Source organism: Somniosus microcephalus, unplaced genomic scaffold (genome assembly GCF_052327205.1).
Source record: "Somniosus microcephalus isolate GS21.2 unplaced genomic scaffold, FLI_Smic_1.0 unresolved_chr1, whole genome shotgun sequence".
Taxonomy (NCBI): domain Eukaryota; kingdom Metazoa; phylum Chordata; class Chondrichthyes; order Squaliformes; family Somniosidae; genus Somniosus; species Somniosus microcephalus.
In genome coordinates this window covers 36,459,151-36,475,125 of record NW_028225179.1, presented here as the reverse complement: position 1 = coordinate 36,475,125, position 15,975 = coordinate 36,459,151, and the positions used below count along the sequence as shown (strand labels likewise).

The 15,975-nt window shown below is 47.4% G+C and overlaps 1 protein-coding gene across 1 annotated transcript in view; it reads right to left on the bottom strand.

Moving 5' to 3' along the window:
* Nucleotides 1-15,503, bottom strand: part of LOC147094615 (kinesin-like protein KIF22) — a 73,352-nt gene extending 57,849 nt beyond the window's left edge. Inside the window, exon 1 of the mRNA XM_085974450.1 lies at nt 15,362-15,503. Coding sequence (XP_085830576.1) covers nt 15,362-15,433 — 72 coding nt within the window. The 5' untranslated portion in view covers nt 15,434-15,503. The remainder of the gene's footprint in view (nt 1-15,361) is intronic.
* Nucleotides 15,504-15,975: the final 472 nt, after the last annotated feature.

Below are 15,975 nucleotides of genomic sequence, written 5' to 3'. Positions count from 1 at the left end.
CGCACTGTCGGAGGGGCAGTACTGGGGGAGCGCCGCACTGTCGGAGGGGCGGCACTGAGGGAGCGCCGCACTGTCGGAGGGGCAGTACTGAGGGAGGGCTGCACCGAGGGAGCGCCGCACTGTCGGAGGGGCAGTACCGAGGGAGCGCCGCACTGTCGGAGGGGCAGTACTGAGGGAGGGCTGCACCGAGGGAGCGCCGCACTGTCGGAGGGGCAGTACTGAGGGAGCGCCGCACTGTCGGAGGGGCAGTACTGAGGGAGCGCCGCACTGTCGGAGGGGCAGTACTGAGGGAGCGCCGCACTGTCGGAGGGGCGGTCTTTCGGATGAGGCATTAAACCAAGGCCCCGTCTGCCCCCTCAGGTGGATGTAAAAGATCCCAGGGCCACTAATTCAAAGAAGAGCAGAGGGGTTCTCCCCAGTGTCCTGGCCAACATTTATCCCTCAATCAATATCTAAAACAGAGGATCTAGTCATTATCACATAGGTGGGAAAGCAAGTTGTGAGGAGGACACAGTCTGCGAAGAGATATCGATAGGTTAAATGAGTGGGCAAAAATTTGGCAGATGGAGTATAATGTGGGAAAATGTGAGGTTATCCACTTTGGCAGGAATAAAAAAGCAAATGATTTTTTAAATGGAAAGAGACTACAGAACGCTGCGGTACAGAGGGATTGGGGGGTCCTCGTGCATGAAACACAAAGTTAGCATGCAGGTACAGCAAGTAATTAGGAAGGCTAATGGCATGTTGGCCTTTATTGCAAAGGGGGATGGAGTATAAAAGTAGGGAAGTCTCGCTACAACTGTTGGTGAGACCACACCTGGAGCACTGCGTACAGTTTTGGTCTCCTTATTTAAGGAAGGATATACTTGCATCGGAGGCAGTTCAGAGAAGGTTCACGAGGTTGATTTCTAGGATGAAGGGGTTGACGTATGACGAAAGGTTGGGCCTATACTCATTGGAATTTAAAAGAATGAGAGGTGATCTTATTGAAACATAAAAGATTCTGAGGGGGCTCGACAGGGTGGATATTGAGAGGATGTTTCCCCTCGTGGGGGAATCTAGAACTAGGGGTCACAGTTTCAGAATAAGGGGTCGCCCATTTAAGACGGGGATGAGGAGGAATTTCTTCTCTCGGAGGGCCGTGAATCTTTGGAATTCTCTACCCCGGAGAGCTGTGGAGACAGAGTCAGTGAATATATTCAAGGTGGAGATTGACAGATTATTGAGCTACAGGGTAGTCAAGGGTTATGGGGATCGGGTGGGAAAGTGGTGTCGAGGCCACGATCAGATCAGCCATGATCTTATTGAATGGCAGAGCAGGCTCGAGGGGCCAAATGGCCGACTCCTGCTCCTATTTCTTTATTATTTGTTTATGGGGTGTGGGCGTCGCTGGCAAGGCCAGCATTTAGAGTCATAGAGTAATACAGCACGGATAGAGGCCCTTCGGCCCATCGTGTCCGCGCCGGCCATCAAGCCCTGTCTAATCTAATCCCATATTCCAGCATTTGGCCCGTAGCCTTGTATGCTGTGGCATTTCAAGTGCTCATCCAAATGCTTCTTAAATGTTGTGAGGGTTTCTGCCTCCACAACCCTTTCAGGCAGTGAGTTCCAGACTCCAACCACCCTCTGGGTGAAAAAGTTCTTTCTCAAATCCCCTCTAAACCTCCCGCCCTTTACCTTGAATCTATGCCCCCTAGTTATTGACCCCTCTACTAAGGGAAAAAGCTCCTCAGCATCCATCCTATCTATGCCCCTCATAATTTTGTACACCTCAATCATGTCCCCCCTCAGCCTCCTCTGCTCCAAGGAAAACAAACCCAATCTGTCCAGTCTCTCTTCATAGCTGAAGCGCTCCAGCCCTGGTAACATCCTGGTGAACCTCCTCTGCACCCTCTCTAACGCGATCACATCCTTCCTGTAGTGTGGCGACCAGAACTGCACACAGTATTCCAGCTGTGGCCTAACCAGTGTTTTATACAGCTCCATCATAACCTCCTTGCTCTTATATTCAATGCCTCGGCTAATGAAGGCAAGTATCCCATATGCCTTTTTTACCACCTTATCCACCTGTTCCGCCGCCTTCAGGGATCTGTGTACTTGCACACCCAGATCCCTCTGACCCTCTGTCTTGCCTAGGGTCTTTCCATTCATTGTGTATTCCCTTGCCTTGTTAGTCCCCCCAAAGTGCATCACCTCGCACTTTTCCGGGTTAAATTCCATTTGCCACTGTTCCGCCCATCTGACCAACCCATCTATATCGTCCTGCAGACTGAGGCTACCCTCCTCGCTATTTACCACCCAACCAATTTTTGTATCATCCGCGAACTTACTGATCATACCCTTTACATTCATATCCAAGTCATTAATGTAGACCACAAACAGCAAGGGACCCAGCACCGACCCCACTGGCCACAGGCTTCCAGTCACAGAAACAACCTTCGACCATCACCCTCTGCCTTCTGCCACTAAGCCAGTTTTGTATCCAATGTGCCAAGGCACCCTGGATTCCATGGGCTCTTACCTTCTTGACCAGTCTCCTGTGCGGGACTTTATCGAAGGCCTTACTGAAATCCATGTATACCACATCCACTGCGTTACCCTCATCCACACACCTAGTCACCCCCTCAAAAAATTCAATCAAATTAGTCAGACATGATCTTCCCTTGACAAAGCCATGTTGACTATCCCTGATTAATCCTTGCCTCTCCAAGTGGAGACAAATTTTGTCCCTCAGGATTTTTTCCAATAATTTTCCTACCACTGATGTTAGGCTCACTGGCCTGTAGTTCCCCGGTTTTTCCCTACTACCCTTCTTGAATAATGGTACTACATTAGCGGTTCTCCAGTCCTCTGGCACATCCCCTGTGGCCAGAGAGGTCCTGAATATATGTGTTAGAGCCCCCGCAATCTCCTCCTTTGCCTCACACAGCAGCCTGGGATACATTTCATCCGGGCCTGGGGATTTATCCATTTTTAGGCCAGCTAAAACCGCCAATACCTCCTCCCTCTCGATGTTAATATGTTCGAGCATATCACAGTCCCCCCGCCCTATTTCTATGTCTACATCGTCCTTCTCCATAGTGAAAACAGATGCAAAAAATTCATTTAGAACCCCTCCTACATCTTCCGGCTCCACACACAGATTGCCACTTTTGTCCCTAATGGGCCCTATTTTTTCCCTAGTTATCCTCTTACCCTTAATATACTTATAAAACATCTTCGGATTTTCCCTTATTTTGCTCGCCAGTGTTATTTCATGGCCCCTCCTTGATCTCCTAATTTCTTTTTTAAGTATCCCCCTGCACTTTTTGTACTCCTCTAGGGCTTCCTCCATCTTTAGCCTTTTGTATCTACCAAAAGCCCTCCTTTTTTTCCTAATCCATTCTCGTATATCCCCTGACATCCAAGGTTCCCTGTGGTTTTTGGAACCACCCTTGACCTTTACGGGAACATGTTGCCATTGTATGATCTCAATCTCCCTTCTGAAAGCCTCCCATTGCTCCGATGCGGATTTTCCTACAAGTAGCTGATCCCAGTCCATTTTGGCCAGATCCTGCCTTATCCTTTTTAAAATCGGCCTTCCCCCAATTTAGAACCTTTATTTCCGGCCCATCCCTGTCCTTTTCCATGACCACCTTAAATCTTACCATATTATGGTCACTATCACCAAAGTGCTCACCTACTAGCACTTTTTCCACTTGGCCGGCCACATTCCCTAGAATTAGATCCAGTACCGCCCCCTCTCTTGTAGGACTTTCTACATGCTGGCTCAAAAAGCTCTCCTGGATGCACTTTAAGAATTCTACACCCTCTGAGCCTTTCACACTCTGACTATCCCAGTTAATATTGGGGAAGTTGAAATCCCCCATTATTATTACCCTATTATTTGCACATTTCTCTGAGATTTGCCTACATATCTGTTCCTCTATCTCCCCCTGACTGTTTGGAGGCCTATAGTACACTCCCAGCAAAGTGCTTGCCCCCTTTTTGTTTTTAAGCTCCACCCATATGGCCTCATTAGAGGACCCTGCTAATATATCATCCCTCCTTACTGCAGTAATTGACTCCTTAATTAATATTGCGACACCCCCTCCTCTTATACCTCCCCCTCTGTCTCGCCTGAAGATTCTGTACCCCGGAATATTGAGCTGCCACTCTTGCCCTTCCCTCAACCATGTCTCCGTGATAGCAACAATATCATACTCCCATGTGTTTATCAACACCTTCAGTTTATCCACCTTATTTGCAAGACTCCTTGCATTAAAATAGATGCCATCCAGCCTTGCCCTTATATATTTGCCCTGTCTACCAAGCTGACTTGTTTTTTTCTCTATAATTGGCAGCACATCCCCCCCTATTTCAGCTCCCCTCTGTATCCCATCCCCCTGCCAAGTTAGTTTAAACCCCCCCAAACAGTGCTAGCAAACCTCCCCGCAAGGATATTTGTCCCGCTCTGGTTCAGGTGCAACCCGTCCGACTTGTACAAGTCCCACCTTTCCCAGAAGCAGGCCCAGTGATCCAGGAAAGTAAAACCCTCCCCCCTACACCAACTCTTTAGCCACGCATTCATCTGCTCTATCCTCCCATTCCTATACTTACTAGAACGTGGCACTGGGAGTAATCCAGAGATTACAACCTTTGAGGTCCTGCTCTTTAATCTGTTACCTAGCTCCCTAAATTCTTGATGCAGGACCTCATCCCTCTTTTTACCTATGTCGTTGGTACCAATGTGGACCACGACCACTGGCTGTTCACCCTCCCCCTCCAGAATGCCCTGCAGCCGCTCAGTGACATCCTTGACCCTGGCACCAGGGAGGCAACAAACCATCCTGGATTCACGTCTACGGCCACAGAAACGCCTATCTGTTCCCCTTACTATAGAATCCCCTACCACTATTGCTCTCCCACTCTTTTTCCCCCCTTCCTGGGCAGCAGGAGCACCCCCAGTGCCAGGAAGTTGGCTGCTGCTGCCTTCCCCTGGTGAGTCATCCCCCTCAACAGTATCCAAAGCGGTATACTTGTTTGAAAGGGGGATGCCCGCAGGGGTTCCCTGCACTACCTGCCTGCCTTTGTTGCTCCGCCTGATGGTCACCCCCTGTGCTGCCCTACCCTGAGGCGTGAACAACTCGCTAAACGTGCTATCCACGAGCCTCTCAGCATCGCCCATCCCTAGTTACCCTCGAGAAGGTGGTGGTCAACCACCTTCTTGAACCGCTGCAGTCCGTGTGAAGGTACTCCCGTAGTGCTGTTAGGGAGGGAGTTTCAGGATTTTGACCCAGCGATGCTGAAAGACCAGCGATATATTTCCAAGTCAGGATGGTGTGTGACGGAGGGGAACTTGGAGGTGGTGGCATTCCCATTCGGCGCTACTAAAGGTGAGCTGGAACCCAGGAGAGAGCGAGAGTTCGGAGCTACTAAAGGTGAGCGAGAGCCCAGGAGAGAGCGAGAGTTCGGAGCTACTAAAAGGTGAGCGAGAGCCCAGGAGAGAGAGAGAGAGAGAGAGAGAGAGTTCGGAGCTACTAAAGGTGAGCGAGAGCCCAGGAGAGAGCGCGAGAGTTCGGGGCTACTAAAGGTGAGCGAGAGCCCAGGAGAGAGCGTGAGTTCGGAGCTACTAAAGGTGAGCGGGAGCCCAGGAGAGCGCGAGAGTTCGGAGCTACTAAAGGTGAGCGGGAGCCCAGGAGAGAGCGAGAGTTCAGAGCTACTAAAGGTGAGCGGGAGCCCAGGAGAGAGCGTGAGTTCGCAGCTACTAAAGGTGAGCGGGAGCCCAGGAGAGCGCGAGAGTTCGGAGCTACTAAAGGTGAGCGGGAGCCTAGGAGAGTGCGAGAGTTCGGAGCTACTAAAGGTGAGCGAGAGCCTAGGAGAGAGCGAGAGTTTGGAGCTACTAGAGAGCGGGAGCCCAGGAGAGAGCGCGAGAGTTCGGAGCTACTGACGGTGAGCGAGAGCACAGGAGAACGCGAGAGTTCGGAGCTACTAAAGGTGAGCGGGAGCCCAGGAAAGCAAGATTTCGGAGCTACTAAATGAGAGCCGGAGCCCAGGAGAGCGAGAGTTCGGAGCTACTACTGGTGAGCGAGAGCCCGGGAGAGAGCGAGAGTTTGGAGCTACTAGAGAGCGGGAGCCCAGGAGAGAGCGCGAGAGTTCGGAGCTACTGACGGTGAGCGAGAGCACAGGAGAACGCGAGAGTTCGGAGCTACTAAAGGTGAGCAGGAGCCCAGGAGAGAGCGTGAGTTCGGAGCTACTAAAGGTGAGCGGGAGCCCAGGAAAGCGAGATTTCGGAGCTACTAAATGAGAGCGGGAGCCCAGGAGAGCGAGAGGTCGGAGCTACTAAAGGTGAGCCGGAGCCCAGGAGAGCGAGAGTTCGGAGCTACTACTGGTGAGCGAGAGCCCGGGAGAGAGCGAGAGTTTGGAGCTACTAAAGGTGAGCGGGAGCCCAGGAGAGCGAGAGTTCGGAGCTACTAAAGGTGAGCGGGAGCCCAGGAGAGAGCGAGAGTTCGGAGCTACTAAAGGTGAGCGGGAGCCCGGGAGAGCGCGCGCGAGTTCAGCGCTATTGAAAGTTGAGCGGGGCCCACGGGAGCGGCTGATTAAAAGGAGAGCGGGCACAACAGGCCGGTGAGTGTAAAATAGTAAAAAGTAATCGAAGTGTGACGTCACCAGAAGGCAGCTAAGTATTTCTATATTTCTCACTTTTTTTCCCCAAACTTGGGAGTCTAAGTTTAAGTGCCTTGGTGTAGATTAAAAGATATACGTGTTCCAAATTTTAAAACTAATTAATTAATTAATTGATTGATTGATATGGGAGACCAGTCAATGTGTTGTTGCTGCATGTGGGAGCTGGTGGACACCATCGAGGTCCAAGGCGACCACATCGGCAGCAAATGTTGGCTGCTCGAGGAACTTCAGCTCAGAGTTGACGAGCTGGAGTCCGAGCTTCGGACACTGCGACACATTAGGGAGGGGGAGCGTTACCTGGACGCTATGTTCCAGGAGGCAGTCACACCCACTAGAGTAATCACTTCTAATTTGGCCCGTGGTCAGGGACAGGAGGGTGTGACTACAAGCAAGGCAGGTATTGGGATCCAGGAGGTAGTGATGGAGCAGCCTCAGCCCTTGGCCTTGTCTAACAGGTACAAGATTCTTGCTCCCTGTGTGGACGAGGGCAGGGACTGCAGGGAGGATGAGCAACCTGACCACAGCACCGCGGTACAGGGAGCCATTCAAGTGGGGGGGGGAGTAAAAAGAAATGTCGTGATTGGGGACAGTATAGTTAGGGGGATAGATACTGTTCTCTGCAGCCAAGAGCACGAGTCCCAAAGGTTGTGTTGCCTGCCCGGTGCCAGGGTTAAGGACATCTCCACTCGGCTGAAGAGGAACTTGGAGTGGGAGGGGGAGGATCCAGTTGTCATGGTCCACGTAGGCACCAATGACATAGGTAGGACAAAGAAAGAGGTTCTGCTTAGAGAGAGTATGAGCAGCTATGGGCTAAATTAAAAAGCAGAACCACAAAGGTAATAATCTCTGGATTACTACCTGAACCACGAGCGAATGTGCATAGGGTAAATAAGATCAGATGAACGAGTGGCTCAAAGACTGGTGTGGGAGAAATGGGTTTCGATTTGTGGGGCACTGGCAGCAGTACTGGGATAAGAGGGAGCTGTTCTGTTTGGACGGGCTTCACGTGAACCATGCTGGGGCTAGTGTCCTGGCGAATCGAAAAACTAGGGCTCTAGAGAGGGCTTTAAACTAAATAGCGGGGTGGGGGGGGGGGGGGGGGATCCAGGTGAGCAGGAATTTAAAAAGTCAATGAGAAACCAATAGAGCAGGATAGAGATGGGGAAATAATAACCAGAGTGTGACAGGAAGGGACAGAATGTTTAAAAATAAGTGTGCAACAGAAAATGGGGACAAAACAAGGAGAAATGGTAAAAAGACAAAGTTAAAAGCTCTATATCTGAATGCATGCAGCATTCATAAGATAGATGAGTGGACGGCACAAATAGATACAAATGGGTATGATCTGATTGCCATTACAGAGACGTGGTTGCAAGGTGATCAGGGCTGGGAACTGAATATTCCAGGGTATTTAACAATTCGGAAGGATAGACAGAAAAGGGAGGTGGGGTGGCTTTGTTGGTAAAGGGATGGGATCAGTGCAGTGGTGAGAAGTGATATTGGATCAGAAGATCAAGATGTAGAATCGGTTTGGGTGGAGATAAGATATAATAAGGGGAAAAGTCTCTGGTGGGCGTAGTCTACAGGCCCCCGAACAGTAGCAATACTGTTGGACAGTGTATAAATCAACAAATAATAGAGGCCTGTAAAAAAGGTACGGTAATAATCATGGGTGATTTTAATCTCCATATTGATTGGGCAAATCAAATTGGCCATGGTAGCCTTGAGGAGGAGTTCAGAGAGTGCATCTGGGATGGTTTCCTGCAACAGTATGTAATGGAACCAACCAGGGAGCAGGCTATCTTGGATCTGGTACTGTGTAATGAGACAGAATTAATAAATGATCTCATAGCAAAGGATCCTCTAGGAAAGAGTGATCATAACATGGTTGAATTTCAAATTCAGTTGGAGGGTGAGAAAGTTGTATCCCAAACTAGTGTCCTGATCTTAAACAAAGGCAATTACAATGGCTTGAGGGCAGAACTGGCTAAAGTGGACTGGAAAAATAAATTAAAAAAAGAGTAAGACAGTTGAAATGCAGTGGCGGACATTTAAGGAGATATTTCTTAACTCTCAACAAAAATATATTCCAGTGAGAAAGAAAGATTTTGAGAGAAGGGAACACCATCCGTGGCTAACTAAGGAAGTAAAGGTTGGTATCAAATTGAAAACGAAGGCATACAATGTTGCCAAGATTGGTGGGAGACCAGAGGATTGGGAAAATTTTTAAAACCCGCAAAGGACGATTATAAAAATGAGAGAGATGAATTGAAAGAGAAAACTGGCAAGAAACAGTAGATAGTAAGAGCTTCTACAGGTATATAAAAAGGAAGAGTAGCTAAAGTAAACGGTGGCCCCTTAGAGGAGGAGACTGGGGAATTAATAATGGGGAACAGGGAAATACAGAGACTCCGAACAAATATTTTATATCTGTCTTCACTGTAGAATACACTAACATCTCAATAATGGATAATCAAGGGGCCACAGGGAGTGGGGAACTAAAGATAATCACTGTCCCATGGGAAATAGTACTTGGTAAAATAATGGGACTAAAAGACAACAAGTCCCCTGGACCAGATGGCCTGCATCCCAGGGTCTTAAAAGAAGTGGCTGCAGAGATAGTGGATGCATTGGTTGCAATATACCCTGGACTCTGGAGAGGTCCCAGTGGATTGGAAAACCGCAAATGTAACGCCCCTATTTAAGAGAGGGAAACAGAAAGCAGGAAACTGTAGACCAGTTAGCCTAACATCTGTCATTGGGAAAATGCTGGAGTCCTTCATTAAGGAAGCAGCAGCAGGGCATTTGGAAAATCAGAATGCAGTCAAGCAGAGTCAGCATGGTTTTATGAAAAGGACATCATGTTTAACAAATTTGCTGGAGTTCTTTGAGGAGGTAACGAGCAGGGCGGACAAAGGTGAACCAGTAGATGTGGTGTATTTGGATTTCCAGAAGGCATTTGATAAGGTGCCACATAAAAGGTTACTGCATCAGATAAGAGCTCACGGAACTGGGGGTAATGTATTAGCATGGATAGAGAATTGGTTAACTAACAGAAAGCAGAGTCGGGATAAATGGGTCATTTTCCAGTTGGCAAAACAGTAACTAGTGGGGTGCCACAAGGATTGGTGCTGGGGCCTCAACTATTTACAATCTACATTAATAACTTGGATGAAGGGACCGAGTGTAATGTAGCCAAGTTTGCGGATGATACAAAGATGGGTGGGAAAGCAAGTTGTGCAGAGGACTCAAAGAACCTGCAAAGGGATATAGACAGGCTAGGTGAGTGGGCAAACATTTGGCAGATGGAGTATAATGTGGGAAAGTGCGAGGTTATCCACTTTGGAAGGAAAAATAAAACAGCAAATTATTATTTAAATGGAGAGAGATTACAAAATGCTACAGTTCAGAGGGACCTGGGGGTCCTTGTGCATGAAACACACAAAGTTAGCATGCAGGTACAGCAAGTAATCAAAAAGGCAAATGGAATGTTGGCCTTTATTTCAAGGGGGTTGGAGTATAAAAGCAGGGAAGTCCTGCTACAACTGTACAGGGTATTGGTGAGACCACACCTGGAGTACTGCGTACAGTTTTGGTCTCCGTATTTAAGGACATACTTGCATTGGAGGCAGTTCAGAGACGATTCACTCGGTTAATTCCAGAGATGAGGGGGTTGACGTATGAGGAAAGGTTGAGCAGGTTGGGCCTATACTCATTGGAATTTAGAAGAATGAGAGGGGATCTTATTGAAACATATAAGATACTGAGGGGGCTCGACAAGGTAGATGCAGAGAGGATGTTTCCCCTCGTGGGGAAATCTAGAACGCAGGAACACAGTTTCAGAATAAAGGGTCGCCCTTTTAGAACTGAGATGAGGAGGAATTTCTTCTCAGAGGGTCGTAAATCTGTGGAATTCTCTGCCCCAGAGAGCCGTGGAGGCTGGGTCATTAAATACATTTAAAGTGGAGATAGACAGATTTTAGCAAGATAAGGGAGTGAAGGGTTATGGGGAGCGGGCAGGGAAGTGGCTTTGAGCCCAAGATCAGCCATGATCTTATTGAATGGCGGAGCAGGCTCAAGGGGCCAAGTGGCCTATTCCTGCTCCTATTTCTTATGTTATGTTCCCATGCGCCTGCTGCCCTTGTCCTTCTAGGTGGAAGAGGTGGCGGGTTTGGGAGGTGCTGCCGAAGAAGCCTTGGCGAGTTGCTGCAGTGCATCTTGTAGATGGTACACACTGCAGCCACGGTACGCCGGTGGTGGAGGGAGTGAATGTTTAAGGTGGCGGATGGGGAGCGCTGCATTGTCGGACGGGCAGTACTGAGGAAATTAGATTACAAGGTAGGACGATAGATAAGCAGTGGCAAACAATGAAAGAAATATTCCAAAATTCACACGAATATACATTCCATTGAGAAATAAAAACTTCACAGGAAAAGTGATCCATCCGTGGCTAACTAAAATTAAGGCTAGTATTACATATATGAACATATACATACGAATTAGGAGCAGGAGTAGCCCATTCGGCCCCTCGAGCCTGCTCCGCCATTCAATAAGATCATGGCTGATCTGATTCCTCCACATTCCCGCCTACCCCCCGATAACCTTTCATCCCCTTGCTGATCAAGAATCTCTCTACCTCTGCCTTAGAAATATTTAAAGGCTCTGCTTCCACCGCCCTCTGAGGAAGAGAGTTCCAAAGACTCACCACCCTCAGAAAAAATGTCTCCTCATCTCCGTCTTAAATAGGCGGCCCCTTATTTTAAACAGTGACCCCTAGTTCTAGATTCTCCCACAAGAGGAAACATCCTCTCCACACCCACCCTGTCCAGACCCCTCAGGATCGTATATGTTTCAATCAAGTCACCTCTTACTCTTCTAAACTCCAGCGGATACAAGCCTAGCCTGTCCAACCTTTCCTCAAAGACAATCCCTTCATCCAAGTCATTTATATGAATTGTAAAAAGTTGAGGCCCCAGCACTGATCCCTGCGGTACACCACTCGTTACATCTTGCCAATCAGAAAATGACCCATTTATGCCTGCTGTTTCCTGTTAGCTAGCCAATCTGTTACCCCCTACACCATGAGCTTTTATTTTCCGCAATAACCTTTGACGTGGCACCTTATCAAATGCCTTCTGGAAATCTAAGTATAGTACATCCACCGGTTCCCCTTTATCCACAGCACATGTTACTTCCTCAAAGAATTCCAATAAATTGGTTAAACATGATTTCCCTTTCACAAAACCATGTTGACTCTGCCCGATTACCTTGAACTTTTCTAAATGCCCTGCTATAACATCTTTAATAATAGCTTCTAACATCTTCCCTATGATGGATTAAGCTAACTGGCCTGTAGTTTCCCACTTTCTGTCTCCCTCCCTTTTTGAATAAAGGAGTTACATTCGCTATTTTCCAATCTAAATGGAACCTTCCCCGAATCTCGGGAATTTTGGAAAATTAAAACCAATGCATCAACGATCTCACTAGCCACTTCTTTTAAGACCCTAGGATGAAGTCTATCAGGACCCGGGCACTTGTCAGCCCGCAGCTCCAACAATTTGCTCAGTACCACTTCCCTGGTGATTGTAATTTTCTTGAGTTCCTCCCTCCCTCCCATTTCCTGATTTACAGCTATTTCTGGGGTGTTACTTGTATCCTCTATGGTGAATATCAATGCAAAATACCTGTTCACTTCAACTGCCATCTCCTTATTTTCCATTATTAATTCCCCAGACTCACTTTTTATAGGACCAAAGCTCACTTTGTTAACTATTTTCTGTTTTAAATATCTATAGAAACTCTTCCTATCTTTTTATAGTAGCCATGGTGTGGAGATGCTGGTGTTGGACTGGGGTGGACAAATGTAAGAAATCACACAACACCAGGTTATAGTCCAACAGCTTTATTTGAAATCACAAGCTTTCGGAGCGCTGCTCCTTCGTCAGGTGAAGTGGAAAGATGCATAAAGACACAGCTTATATAGTCAGAGAATAATGTCAGATGTTTACAGGTAATCTTTCTAACTGCCATTTAGATTACAAGGTAGGACGATAGATAAGCAGTGGCAAACACCTGCTGCGATTTCCAGCAAAAAATGTTTTTTGTCTGTTTTTTTGTTTTTCATACAGACCCAAGCATCTGCAACATTTGACCCCTTGTGACCCCACCTCATTGTTCTCTGATGTAATGTTTTCCTGACTGACCTGTTTGGACACCATTCACACCTTTGATTGCTGTGATTATCTCTCTGCCGAGGTGTGATAAATGGCAGTTAGAAAGATTACCTGTAAACATCTGACATTATTCTCTGACTATATAAGCTGTGTCTTTATGCATCTCTCCACTTCACCTGACGAAGGAGCAGCGCTCCAAAAGCTTGTGACTTCAAATAAAGCTGTTGGACTATAACCTGGTGTTGTGTGATTTCTTACATTTATCTTTTTATATTTCTAGCTGGCTTTCTCTCGTACTCTCATTTTTCACTCCTTATTAATCTTTTAGTCATTCTTGTTGTTTTTTATATTCTGTCCAATCTTCTGACCTGCCACCCATCTTTGTGCAATTATATGCTTTTTCTTTAAGTTTGATACTATCTTTAAATTTTTTAGTTAACCACGGATGGTGGGTCCTCCCCTTGGAATTTTTCTTTCTTGTTGGAATGTATATATTCTGTGTATTCTGAAACATCCCCTTAAATGTCTGCCACGGCAACTCTATTGATCTATCCATTAACCTAATTTGCCTGTTCACTTTAGCTAGCTCTGCTTTCATGCCCGCATAATTGCCCTTATTTAAGTTTAAAATACTAGTCTGGGACCCACTCTTCTCTCAAGCTGAATGTAAAATTCAAATCATATGACCGCTGCAACTTAGGGGCACCTTCACTAGGAGGTCATTAATTAATCCTATCTCGTTGCACAATACCAGGTCTACTATAGCCTGTTCTCTGGTTGGCTCCAGAACGTGCTGTTCAAAGAAACTATCCCGAAAACATTCTATGAACTCCTCATCTAGGCTACCTTTGCCCATGTGATTTTTTCAGTCTATATGTAGATTAAAATCCCCCATGATTATTTTTCTGACAAGCTCCCATTTCTTCCTTTATACACCATCCTACCATGTGGTTACTGTTAGGGGACCTGTACACCACTCCCACAAGTAACTTCTTGCCTTTATCATTTCTCATCTTTACCCAAACTGCTTCTACATCCTGGTTTCCTGAACTTAGGTCATCCCTCTCTATTGTGCCAATACCATCATTAATTAACAGAGCTTGACTAATCTACTGGAATTTTTTGAGGATGTAACTGGTAAAATAGATAAGGGAGAACCAGTGGATGTGGTGTATTTGGACTTTCAGAAGGCTTTCGATAAGGTCCCGCATGAGAGATTAGCGTGTAAAGTTAAGGCACATGGGATTGGGGGCAAGGTATTGACTTGGATAGAGAACTGGTTGGCAGACAGAAAGCAAAGAGTTGGAATAAACGGCTCTTTTTCCGAGTGGCAGGCAGTGACTAGTGGGGTACCGCAGGGATCGGTCCTTGGGCCCCAGCTATTCACAATATATATAAGTGATCTAGACGAGGGAACTAGATGTAATATCTCCAAATTTGCAGACGACACAAAGCTGGGTGGGCGTGTGTGCTGTGAGGAGGATGCCGAGAAACTCCAGGATGATTTGGACAGGTTGGGTGATTGGGCAGAAGCATGGCAGATGCATGGCAGATGCAATATAATGTGGATAAATGCGAGGTTATCCACTTTGGTGGCAAAAACAGGAAGGCAGATTATCATCTGAATGGCAATAGATTGGGAGAAAGGGAAGTGCAACGAGACCTGGGTGTCCTTGTGCACCAGTCGCTGAAGGTAAGCATGCAGGTGCAGCAGGCGGTTAAGAAGGCAAATGGCATGTTGGCCTTCGTAGCGAGAGGGTTTGAGTACAGGAACAAGGATGTCTTGCTGCAGTTATACAGGGCCTTGGTGAGACCACATCTTGAGTATTGTGTGCTGTTTTGGTCGCCTTATCTGAAGGAGGATGTTCTTGCCATGGAAGGAGTTCAGTGAAGATTCACCAGGCTGATACCTGGGATGGCAGGAATGACGTATGAGGAGAGATTGGGTCGATTGGGCTTGTACTCGCTGGAGTTTAGAAGAATGAGAGGGGATCTCATTGAAACTTATAAAATTCTGACAGGACTGGACAGACAAGATGCTGGAAGTATGCTCCCGATGGCCGGGGAGTCCAGAACCAGGGGTCACAGTCTGAGGATAAGGGGTAAACCATTTAGGACAGAAATGAGGAGGAATTTCTTCACCCAGAGTGGTGAACTGTGGAAATTGACATTATACTTAGCATGCTGGGTAGAATAAAATGGCCAAGTAAAAGAACAAACTTGCTTAGGTTGTAGCTAAAGCAAGAAAAAATAAATATGTCACAACGTGTCCAGGACCAAGAGATCTTTCATAATACCCACCCACATTGAGGATGTGATAACAGCTATAATTGACTCACTAGCACAAGGGAGGCATAAGGCTATAGAATAGATAAACTATTAATGATTGTCACTAGACACAGAAACAAAACTATTGAGTAAGCTAATCATCTTGGTAACAAGATGATCAGACATGAGTAAGTAAATCATCTTGGTAACAAGATTCAGATAGAACCTCCTGACAGAATATATGATTAACTAACCTTGTCTGGAGATAATTCTGTCCTGCTGACCTTTTGATTGTCCTTGCGCAAACTAAAATGATACAACGGCATTACACGTGATTTATGGAACGCTTGCTTGTTTGTGTATAAATATGCTGCATTCGCTGATGTCCTTCAGAGATGTTGGCCTAGCCTTTGTCCAAGCAGCTCTCTCCTTGTGCAAGTAACTACAGCATCGGACCTGGGAGTGAGCAGTGAGGTGAGGCGAGGCGGAGCTTAAAACCGGCAGCGACCCGAGGCCCGGCTACAGCATCGGACCTGGGAGTGAGCAGTGAGGTGAGGCGAGGCGGAGCTTAAAACCGGCAGCGACCCGAGGCCCGACTACAGCATCGGACCTGGGAGTGAGCAGCGAGGTGAGGCGGAGCTTAAAACCGGCAGCGACCCGAGGCCCGACTACAGCATCGGACCTGGGAGTGAACAGTGAGGTGAGGCGGAGCTTAAAACCAGCAGCGACCCGAGGCCCGACTACAGCATCGGACCTGGGAGTGAGCAGCGAGGTGAGGCGAGGCGGAGCTTAAAACCGGCAGCGACCCGAGGCCCGACTACAGCATCGGACCTGGGAGTGAGCAGCGAGGTGAGGCGGAGCTTAAAAC